The sequence below is a fragment of the Pinus tabuliformis genome, chromosome 6, assembly GCF_031772625.1.
Source record: "Pinus tabuliformis cultivar Carrire ecotype Pingquan chromosome 6, CPIR1, whole genome shotgun sequence".
Lineage (NCBI taxonomy): Eukaryota > Viridiplantae > Streptophyta > Pinopsida > Pinales > Pinaceae > Pinus > Pinus tabuliformis.
In genome coordinates, this window is record NC_142292.1 from 25,929,851 (window position 1) to 25,941,620 (window position 11,770).

The following is an 11,770-nucleotide window of genomic DNA, read 5'->3' on the forward strand; positions in this document are numbered from 1 at the left end:
CATTCTAAGAGTATTTCTTCACTTGCCTTGTGCAAGTCGAGGTGCCATCTGTCTAATCACCTCTTGTACTCATTTATTGCTCAGTATAATAAATTGGCTTAGCATTTCTCGCTGCATTTCTTGTGTATGTGCTTATATTTCCGGTTTACATTATTATATGCTGTTCCATTGTTATTTTATCACTTCTGGGTTATTATATCATTCACACACATTTGGTTGGAGTTTTTACGAGGGTTTGAGGAATATTATGGGTTAGGAATAATGCATTAGTTTTTTGTAGCATTAGAGGTGTTTTAGTCTCGAAACTTTGTGGAGAGGCTAAAACACATGAGATCTCGAAAACCCATAAATCGTTTTTGGAAATTCCACCTAGAGCTAACTCAATTAGATTATTAGTGATTTTTAAATATTTCCTAACTCTAAACTTATGGAATATGGTTAATTAATCAGTATTAATTGAGATAAGGTGAGAATTCTATAGAAACACTCACATGGATCGACAGGGAATTAATTTAGGCCCTTGATTAAGTTCTAACCTTGGCCGTTGGTGCTCCAACAAAGGATTATGAAAAGAAATCGATGTTTAAATGGAGAAGACATTTGTGAGAAGCATAGAGAGTTTGCTTTCTTTGGAGAGTTCGATTTCCAAAGAGCAGTAGCAGTTGCTGGAAATCCATAAAAGGAAGCAGAGACAGTGCGGGGCAAAGACAATGAAGCTGGAGGAAGATTTCTAGATTCGGCGAATGCATTTGCAGAGAGGCCGAGATTTCTCTAGGAGGCTGTGTAGTCCCAACGCAGAAACTTCATTGGGCAATTCGATTTGCCGAGTGCCGGCGAAACATTTTTCTAACTGACAACGGGCAGGATGACTTGATTAGTAGACGATTCGGGCAACACGTGTGGCAGGCAGCCTCAGGTTGACGCAGAGCCTGTGCAGGCCCAATTCGACGACTTACTTATTAGTGGCAGTCGAGTGCTGGGATTGCTCGGAGTGAAGGTAATTTCCCTCAAGATAATTTTGCTAGTAGTAATAAAACCCTCAGCGGCTGCAACGGTTTTCCCAAGTTGAGTTTTTGTGGGGACATTTGTTCAGAAATAATTGTCATACTTTTATGTGTGTGTGCTAGATTTTCTTGGTTTCCAGTGCTATTTTTCTTCCGTAGTTTATTGGTGAAAATCATAGTGTGAATTATTTGATATTTGCCATAGTAGATAAATTGTTAAATAAAATTAACAATTAGGAAAATAGTTTGTAGTTGCTGTGATAGATGAAATTTTCACATGCTATCAGAGCATGAGTGATCAACTGGGAAGGTCAGAGGCGAAGAAGGGAATTTCGCTAATCAGAGGGAGCAGTAGGCCGAAATTATCAGAGGCTACACAGTACCCAAACAGGGAGATCAAATTGCTAGGGCAAGGGTTTGTTTTTTCGTTGGAGGTTGCAGAAAAATCGATTTGTTCAGAATAGTGATTCCTGATAGTCGTAGGTTCGAAATGTCGATTTAATATCAACCTGAATGGGATGGATCAGAAAATCAATTACAACTAATGAACATGGCCATAAATCTTAAATCTGAAATAGTGATTCCAACGGTCAGAGGGAGTAGCAACAACTTAGATTTTCCCTAAGTAGATTCTTTGGTTGGACGCAAAGGATTTTGCAACAGCAAAATCAACGCCGGGTGGAAGAGAAAAGCACACACGTTGGAGAATTTCTCTCAGGGAACTTCGAGTTTTAGAAGTTGGAGTTTCTGGCAACAAATTTGCAGTAGCTGAGAGCAGATTTCCTCACTCTAGAAGGGAGTGCATATAGCATAACCAACAACCAAGCAGAGGGAAAGAGGGAGTTTCTGACAGATTTAAAGATGGCCACAATAGGGCTCGGAGATCAGGATATGTTGGAGGAAACCTCCAACTATTTCATTTGGAAGACTAAGATGTCCTTCCTTTTGGATGAACATGGCCTGAAGATCTATGCAAAACTGTGGTAGTAGTTCCTTAGGACCCCAATCAACTAAAGGAGTACAAGAAGGAAATGGCAAAGGCAAAGAGGATGATTTTGGATGGAGTTCGAGATCATCTGGTCTCACATGTGGCAGACAAGGGAACGGCCAAGGAAATGTGGGATGCTTTATCTGCGCTGTTTCAAAGTTCATCCGATCAACGAAAGATGTTTCTCCACGAGACGCTGAGGAACACCAGGATGCAGAAGGGTGAGAGCATAAATGCTTTTCTCACTCGGATTTAGGAAGTCCAAAATCAACTTTGAGTCTTTACGGAGCCACCCCAACCCACAAAGCTTGTACGATTAACACTGAATATTGTCTCAAAGGACTGGCAGGTATTTGTCCAGATTATCTTGGGCAGATACACCTTGCCGATGTGGGACAGAATGTGGTCCGATCTACAACAAGAGGGGTTGAGGAGGGTTCTCTGTTGAAGAGTACCATCAACGTAAAAACATCAAGGATATGAAGAGTGAGGAGGAGAATTTGGCTCTAACATCTAAGGGTCCCAGTTAGGGGTAGGGGGAACAAAAGAAGAACAATGACTTGTCAAAGGTCAAATGCTTCAGATGTGGTGAGCTCGGTCACTACAGTACGTAGTGTCCTCTCAGGAAAGACAAACAGGAGAAGCAAGACAAGGCGACAACGTGTGTAGAGATTGACAAGTTGTCCTCCAAGCTGGGGGATGAGTTTGCCATGTTTGCAACCAGTCCTCCAGGAGAGATGTGGGGCGATTTGGAGCTGTAGTTCGAGAGACTGTAGAGATTGGGCAGGGTCCATCGAGGAGTCCACCTCATCATCAATTGGCTGCAAGGGCCCATGATATTCAGTGGCAGGATGGATCCATGTCATATACGCAGTGAAATTTTAGTGTGACAGTTGCAAACTAGTATCTGTTAGGTGCTAGGGAGCAAAGTGCAGAGTTAGCAGTAGCGCAACTTCCTCGGTGGACAATGCAGTGGCTAGTAGCAGTCAGATACTCAGGAGACAGATGCATCATACTGAACGCAAATGATTCAGTATTTTGGATGCCTCTCAGTTGTAGTTGTTGCGTTTGCAACAACAACAGTTGAGAGGGAGTTGCAGCGCAGTGATTGAGGAAGCAACACTGTGACTAAGGGAGTAGTATTGTGATTGAGGGAGCAACATAGTCATTTCCAGCAGGGTTTCCTCCTAGAAATAAGCAAAGTTATAAAGGGCTGATACAAATATAAGGTGTTGTAGCAACGGTCGTGTAACATTAGAACATCTTCCTTGTTAAGAGGGAGTGTTAATTTTTTGTTGCATCGAAGGTGTTCTAGTCTCGAAACTTTGTGGAGAGGCTAAAACATATGAGATCTCCAAAACTTATAAATCGTTTATGGAAATTCCACTTAGAGATGGCTCAATTAGATTATTAGCCGATTTTTAAATATTTCCCAAGTCTAAACTTGGGGAATATGGTGAATTAATCTATATTAGTTGAGATAAGGTGAGAATTCTGTAGAAACTCACATGGGTTGACGAGGAATTAATCTGGGCCCTTGATTAAGTTCTAATCTTGGTCGTTGGTGCTCCTTGGAGAGTTCGTTTTCAGAGAGCAGCAACAGTTGCCGGAAAGCCAGAGAAGGAAGTAGAGACAGTGAAGCTGGAGGAAGAATAGCAGATCCGGTGAGTGCATTTGCAGAGAGGCTGAGTTTTCTCCAGGAGGTTGCGCAATCCCAACGTAGAAGCTTCAATGGGCAATTCGATTTGCTGAGGAAGGAATACGTTTTCAATTCCAGAGGCTGGAAAAAGGTTCCAGATTGTAGGAGAAGTGTGTAGGACGACTTGATTAGCAAACGATTCAAGCTACACATGTGGCAAACAACCTCAGGTTAACGCAAAGTGTACACAAGCCCAGTTGGATGGCTTGCTTTTCTGTGGTTTTCGAGGGCCGGGTGTTGTCGCTCACATTGTACAAGTTCAGTTCAACAATGACTTAGGTTGGGGGCTGTCACATCGATCCCGACTTCTATTTTTTCGCTGTATCCCAACATCAAGCTATGGGGGGGTAGTTCGTATGGAAGCTAAAAATGCAGGACTTATTGGCAACCAACAAGTTCGAGAGACACAATTGAATGGCCTAGCCGCCTGTTTGATTTTAGCAAGATTTTGGAGATTAGATTAAATTACTTATGAGACTAGTGCCTTACAGAGTGAACTTGCTTTATACCAATTATGGACCAAATGACCGGATGAACAATCACTGCTTGAATGCTTAACTCTCCTATATGCTATGCAAATCCTATGACTCAGGTGTGATGCAAGAATCTTGGTTACTTTTAATTAAATGTCTATTCTAGGTGTATCCTTTCTCTTAACTGTTTTGAAGCTAGTCTCTAGAGAGTAGGTTGTGAGAAGGAGGCCAAGGGGAAGCAAGCAAAGGCTTGATTAACGATACCTCCCCTTAGGTACTAACCACCCGGTGTCTTCGACGCTGTAGAGGCTGTGGCTCTAAGGATTGCAAGGTCTCCGTATTAACCACTAAAGAGGTGCTAGGCTCCTCAAGCTAGATGAGAAAGGTGGTCCTATTTTCTATTAACCAATCTTATGCTTGGAGGTAATTTTTTAATGCAAGGTTAATCTTAGGAATGAGATGCAAGGTGATTGAGTGCTTTCCTAAGGTAAGATTACTTCAATGTTTATTTAAGTACTTAGTTGTGATTTACTTCAAGTTAAGATATCAAGTACTTAACAATGCTTAGAAAGGTAATCTCGTCCACAATACAAGTGCTTAAGTTCAACGTTGTCAACAAGATACAAAAATATAATTGCTCAATATAGATCACCAGTATGCTCAAGATAACGGTAGTAACTACAAAGTTATTAACCAAGAAATTATGATTATGATCCACTTAGATTAATTAGCCAATGTGACAATACAAAGTGCCAATGATAATTATCCAAAAGAGACAACAAGATTGTGAATTTCCTTAGCCAATATTTCTCAACAATTAGCCTCTTCAATGTTAACAAGAGAAATAATGTCAATTATTTAAAAGATATGCAGTTATATTTTCTAATGAAGATTGTTGGTGCCATAATTATAACTATAACTATTGTTAGCTTATTTGTTGAGACTTCTTGAGCTAGATTGAAGTACTTAATATAGAATGCAAACAGTGAAAAAATGTTTATGCCATTAATGTATTTCAGACTTTATTATTGTTGATTTGGGATAGCATCGGATGTGCTCTAGGCCTCAAATTTTGTAGGGAAATTCCACATAGAAACAATTTTACTAAAATAATTAATATTTTTTAATGGGCCCCTAAGTTTAAATGTAGGAAATTAAAAACATTAATGGGTATTAAGCTAATTGTGGGTGTAACTTCTAGAAGAATATGAGGATCAAGCGAAAATGATCTTAGCCATTGATTAGCTTTTAATTTAGGTCGTTGAATGTCAACGAGAAGATTATTTAAGGAAGCTTGAAGGGTCATTTGGAAACCACACCGAGAACTTAAGAGATTGAATTTCTGAAGTGAGAAGTTCTCAGGAGGGAATTCTGATCGAGTAGATTTATTACAGTTGAAGGGCAGAGATATCATTTGGAGAGAGAGATTTTCTCAACTGGAGAATCATCAGCAGAGAGAGGCAGAGAGTGATCTAGCAACTCTCACGCAAAGGTGGCGCAGGGCAGCACAAATGCTGAGAGAGAGTCCAAAATTTTGTAGCAGAGTTAGTTTTAGAAGCTGGGAACTAGGTTGTGAGATCGAGACGCTGAGAGCAGTGACTCTAGACAGCGAATCGATCAACTAGTTGGGTGACACAGTGCCTGGAGGGGTTGATGCAATGGCAGCGCAAGGCCTGCCAGAGGCAGCACAGGGCTTGCCAGAGGCACCTCATCCATTGACTGGATCAACCGAGATTTTAGAGGCACCTCATCCATTGACTGGATCAGCCGAGATTTTTTCTCAATGATTGTGTGAGGTAATCTCACAAATATTTCGCTAGTATTTCTCTTTGTGTAATTTGCTACTGCTACAGATCTGCTACACTGGTTTTCCTGCATTGGGTTTTTCTGGGGACGTTTGTTCAAAAATAACGGTCTTATTGTGTTGTATTTTATTTCTTGCTTAGTCTCTTGTTTTTGGCATATAAATTAATTAAGTGAAGGCTGCAGTGTATGTATTTCAATATTTGCCGTAGGAATGATCCAGGTGGATATTGGTGGCTACCTACCTATTCCACTTGGACCCCCAACACTGTCTGTTTCAGTTTTTCGGTTTCCTTAATTGTAGCACAGTTTACTATCTTTGGCAGTTTTTTGGGTCCTGAACTTCCGGAGCCATTTTGAGGCCTTAAAGAACGTTTTTAGGGAAAATGGAGAGATCAGAAACATCTCAAACCGTGTTTCTAGTTTGTTTTCAGCGTTCTCTTCGAGATCTTCGAAACGAGGTATTATGATAGCCAAACGGAGATCGTATGCCAAAGTTACGACCCAGGGAAATTGATGTACCAATTTACCCCAACGGGGCCCATAGTTTTGGTGCTTCATCTCCTAGGGTTAGGTTTATGCCAAAGTTACGACCCCGGGAAGTTGATGTACCAATTTACCCAAATGGGGCCCATAGTTTTGGCGCTTCATCTCCTAGGGTTAAGTTTTTGGATGTTTAGGGTTTTCCATTGTTTCTCAATAATGAATAGGCCTTTGAGTGTCATTATAACACAATTTTAAGAGATGTAGCCGCCACATCTCTTCTCAGAGATAAGCTACCATCGCCCGAGCTAGTCTTATTTCCATTCTATTTGTAAGCATATTTCAATATTTGATATTAATGAAATGACGTGCTATTTCTACTGCATCTTTGTATTTATGGTTATATCTGTGATTTGTTGTGTTCCTGTTTAAATCCGAATCAAGGAAACTGCAAATAACTTGTTCATGTAAATCCAACAAGTAGGAGAAATATCATCAGTGGTTGTAGTAGGAATTCCGGTTTAGGAATTTTCACAATTATGCAGTGTGACAATCATCAATAAATCATGAAGCAAGCCAAATGATGGATGCCCAAATCGTACAATTAATTCCTTAGTTTGTGAAGCAATTTATGAATTATTAGGGCAATTTTTATGTGTTTTTATCACTGTTATGAAATACTTGTTGTAGCAAAGATAGTGAGGAAACTTAGGGATTGAGAGGCAAACCAAAGAGGCCTAAAAGGAGGCTAGGATGCTTGCCCACAATTCTCCAGTAGTTATACTATCTGCAAACACAAATTTTAACCCAAGGGTCTCTGCGAAACACGCCAATGTTAGCTCAAAAATCAAAGATTACCCAACATAAATGAATAGAGGCAAATCAAGGCCACAAAAGGGCAATGCTTAGCCTTGCTAGGCTCAAGGTGAGGGCAGTAAGGCCAAGAGGAGACAACGACTGAGGAAAAAGGCTAAGGAGGTTTGCGATAGAAGGGAAAGGGGCAGGCCAAGGCAAGGAAGAAGCCACGACAGGGATTATGGGGAAAGAACGAGGCTACAACAGGTAAGAGGAGAGATGCTGAGGGGAAGGAAAGGCCTGCGACAAGCTTTTGAGGGTTGGCGAAGAGGAATATGATGGCAGAGGAGGGCAAAAGAGAAGGTAAGGGGGAGCCCGAGGGTAAGGAAAGGCCGCGGAGGCTTACGACCAAGCCTGAAAGGCCAAGAAAGGTCTGACACAAGGCCTAATAGGTCTACGACTAGGTATAATAGCCCTTAAGGCTTGACGACTAGGGATAAAAGGACCAAATTGGCCTACTTATAAGCAAGGAGGAGGATGCTGGGCTTGGAGCCCCTAAAAAAAATTTAAACCCTTGCCAAAAATGCAATTTCCTTCAGATCTTTAGATTCACCCAAATCACTACAAAATTCCTTGATGCTAGCCTTGCAAAAAATTTGGAGACTAGATCTTACCCTCAAGGGCCTAGATCTTACCCTCTTTCAAATGGCTTGTATCTTGCACAAATGAAAATAAAAATACCCAAAACCCCAATATATACAAAATTTCGAAAATAAATCCCAAACGCCATATAGTTGCAAAACAACGATTAGAAAAATTATTCTACAAAAAATTATTTTACAAAATTAATTGACAAAATATATACAAATATACAATGCTTGAAAGCTTTTTTGAAGAATAATTTTTAATGACAATGTATTTCAAAAGATAGATATTAACCACAACTTTAGTGAAGTAAGAAAATCACATAAATGTCTCGAAGTCCAAACAAGGTTGGCCTATGACCACAGTCTGTGAATTTGGAGCCCAAGGGTCGGGGAACCTGCAAACTCTATATATTTTCTTTAAGAAAACTTGTTAGACATATGGCGAATCAAATCACCTAAGATAGACCCAAAATCTACCAATAGAATGTTTTTATCACCATCTAATGAAATAACAAGTTTTGTAAAATTTTAAGCACAATATAGGAAAACACATACCCAACACGTACCATAGATCAATGAGACAAAGACACCATGAATTGTGCCATAGTCTTTTATTATGAATTTCAAATGTTCCCAACAAAACAGTGGCTTCACACTAGCATTTACGAAATTACATCTAGGCCAGAGTCACTATCATTGTGACTTGAGAAGCAAAATGGCTTCTAATTTATAGATAAATCCTCTTAGTGGAAAATAACGGCTAGTTGGCTTGATCTCTGTCAAAATAATCTTGGCCGTCGATAATACTTGATCAACTTTTAATCTCCGTTGTCGAAAATATCAATTTTTGAGGAATTTTCAAATTTCTAAAAAAATAATTTTTTATTAATCCAAAAATACTTAACTTTCAAGGCCCAAAGACTCAATTTTTCTTAAAATATCTATTTTGCCTTGGTGGAGGACCTCCAAAAATTAGTTTTTTTTTGACCCCGATTGTTTTGGTCATTTTCCACTTGGAGAAATTAATCTCTTTAATTTATTTTTTTACTGTAAATTAATTAATTTTCTGGCTTAGGATTTAATTTATTTTTGCTAAAAAATTAATTAATTGCCCACTTTAGGGGATTAATTATTTTTTCAACCTCAAATACTTTAGCCATTGTGTCTGATTGCGATGGACCATTTGTTATAGACCATCAAATAATTTCTCAATTCTGCAACACAATATGATCTAGTAAACCAAGTCATCTGTAATAAAATAATTTAGTTAAATAGCTTAAATTATTTCTAAATCACTTTTACAATAGACTTGACTAAGAACACTAGGACTCACCTAAGACTTTGTCAACAAATTCCACCCTAGCTTTGGGGTTAAGTAGAAAGGAAAAACTCTGCCAATTATTTTGTGTTTGGAAACACACATAATGCGGTGAGATTAGAAACCTCCTAGGATGAAATTCTGTCGCCAAAATTTGTGAGCTAGATTTTTTCAGTTTCCAGTGCTATTTTTTTTTTTCTTTCGCAGTTTATTGTTGAAAATCAGTGTGAATTATTTGATATTTGCCGTAGCAAATAAATTGTTAAATAAAATTAACAATTAGGAAAATAATTTCCTGTTGCTGTGATACACGAAATTTTCACAAAATGCATCCGCACAAAGACTGAGCAGCTCTATTACCCCCACAAATATGTTTGACTGTTTGCATGTCCTCGGAAGCTTCAAAGAGAGTTTTATTTGATTGTTAATTCTGTATTTTTTGGTACATGTTTCTATGATAATGTCATATTTCGTTCGATTAACAAGACTGTTTCTGTCTCATAGATCTCATTGCTTAGTCTCAATAATCAGGGTATTTGGTTCGTATTTTTGTTTTTTGTTGTTGTTTTGATTTTCATTATGTTAATGTCATACTTAGTTCCATTTGCAAGCCTCACAAATTAAGGATCCCATTGGTTAATCCTTTTATCTCTGTATTTTGGTACATTTTTCTGTCATGTCATATTTAGTTCCATTCACAATAGCTTAGTGGCTTATTATTTTTGTGAAGTTCGTATTGTAGAGTCACTAGTTAATATTCGACTCTGAGCTATTTGTTCAACTTAGTACATATATCTGGTATATGTGCGCAGATATGGAGAAAATATTCTGGAGGCTTTAAAAAAATCTGAATGGGTTTGTCCGGTTTGTCGGGATATTTGCAACTGCAGCTTCTGTAGAATAAAGAAAGGATGGGCTCCTACTGGTACAGCTTATAAAATTGTAAGACAGCTTAATATTGTTTCTCTTGCAATTTAACTTAGGATTCCACCGAATTTATTTATTTTGATACCAGTCTCGAGACATATCTGTGTATTTGAGTTTGGAACGTTTGCAGGATTGCACAAGTTTTTGTCATCTTTTACTAAGAAGTTTTGACAGCATCTTGAAACGTGATTTATATTCCTATATATTTCAGTTTCCTTTACGAATCTGGAAGAAAAGTCAGATTCATTGATATTATCTGCAGGTGTCCTAAGCCTGATACAATTTCTTTTAGTATAATTTAATAATTGCAGGCTTGCTTTGTTTACACAACTGCTTTATGTAAATTGCATGCTTACTTTTCTTATGATAAAAGATTCTCACTAGATAGCAAGTGATTTTCCAGGGTTAAGAAGATAAATACCTGAAGAATAAAGCAGTACAAAAGACATTGATTTATGTCATTTCTTAGCTTGTAAATATCTATTTTAACTATTTTGAAATTGGCTGGTTTTTCAGGCAAAGAGTCTGGGTTACAGGTTATCTATTTTAACTATTTTGAATCTGGCTGGTTTTTCAGGCAAAGAGTCAGGGTTACAGGTCAGTTGCACACTGTCTGATCCTTTCTCAGAGGTCTTCGGCAAAAGCGGAGAGTGCAGGAGCTGTTTCTGATAACTGCCTTTCAAAGGATAAAGATGATGTTTTACCCAACGGTGCAAGAAGATCCCTAACATTTACCTCTGCTTCTGAGAGAACAACAGAATGCAATAGTCCTGTGGACGTGACAATGGAAGAAAACAATTCATCGTCCAATGACACAAGAAGATTTCTTTCGTTTACTTCTGCTTCCATTACAACTACAGAATCCAATAGTTCCACGGAGATGACAAAGGAAGAAAACAATTCATTACCAAATTTAGCAAGCTCCAAGAGTGAATTGGGTTCAGATTGCCAAATGAAGTCAGATGCCAGCATTTCTCTTACTGACAACTCTCATGGAGATGTGCTTGTGCCATCGAAATCATCACTGAATTGTTCAGAATGTAGTGACAAACAGTGTGATTGTGGGGATGTTGAAATAATTGCAGTAACTACCCTGAATGATCATAGCAAGCGTAAAACTAAAAGGATTTCATCAAATTCGGAGGATTATTTGAGAGGTGGTATAGCACAGCGCCTAAGGCCTAGAGTTACCACAAAGGAAAGCTGTTGATTATTTTCAATCACCTCTATGAGAAATGGTATGTTTTGAGTTTGCTGATCAAAATGCAAGTGCCTTCCTAGCGTATGACTTTTGTGAGGCTAGGATTCTCATTGCTTTGATTCCCAACAATTCTGTTGATCCTTTAGAACAATTATTTTAAGGAAACCTTGGCAGCTATTTTGATATGAACTTTTAGAGGAAATGGATTTCTAATTCTTTTGGTATTGATTTATTCTCTAAGCTGTTTAGTGGTTTCACCAAAATCACAATTGAGGTTGGCAATTTAAAAAGCACTGATTTAACACCTGAAATTTTCCATTCTTTAGGTATTGGGGATTGTTCAATTTGTGGCCTTCTCATTTACAAATTTAGAAAAAAATATTGGTTGTGTTGGCCTTTTTGAATTGATAGTGTATGATGTGTATTAATCAT

The 11,770-nt window shown here is 38.4% G+C and overlaps 1 protein-coding gene across 1 annotated transcript in view; it reads left to right on the plus strand.

Annotated features, from left to right (window-relative positions):
* The window catches only part of LOC149257043 (uncharacterized), a 77,915-nt gene extending 66,349 nt beyond the window's left edge, over positions 1-11,566 (plus strand). The window contains exons 4-5 of the mRNA XM_089413521.1: positions 10,023-10,152; positions 10,715-11,566. Of these exons, the coding sequence (XP_089269647.1) occupies positions 10,023-10,152; positions 10,715-11,347 (763 nt within the window). The 3' untranslated portion in view covers positions 11,348-11,566. The remainder of the gene's footprint in view (positions 1-10,022; positions 10,153-10,714) is intronic.
* Positions 11,567-11,770: the final 204 nt, after the last annotated feature.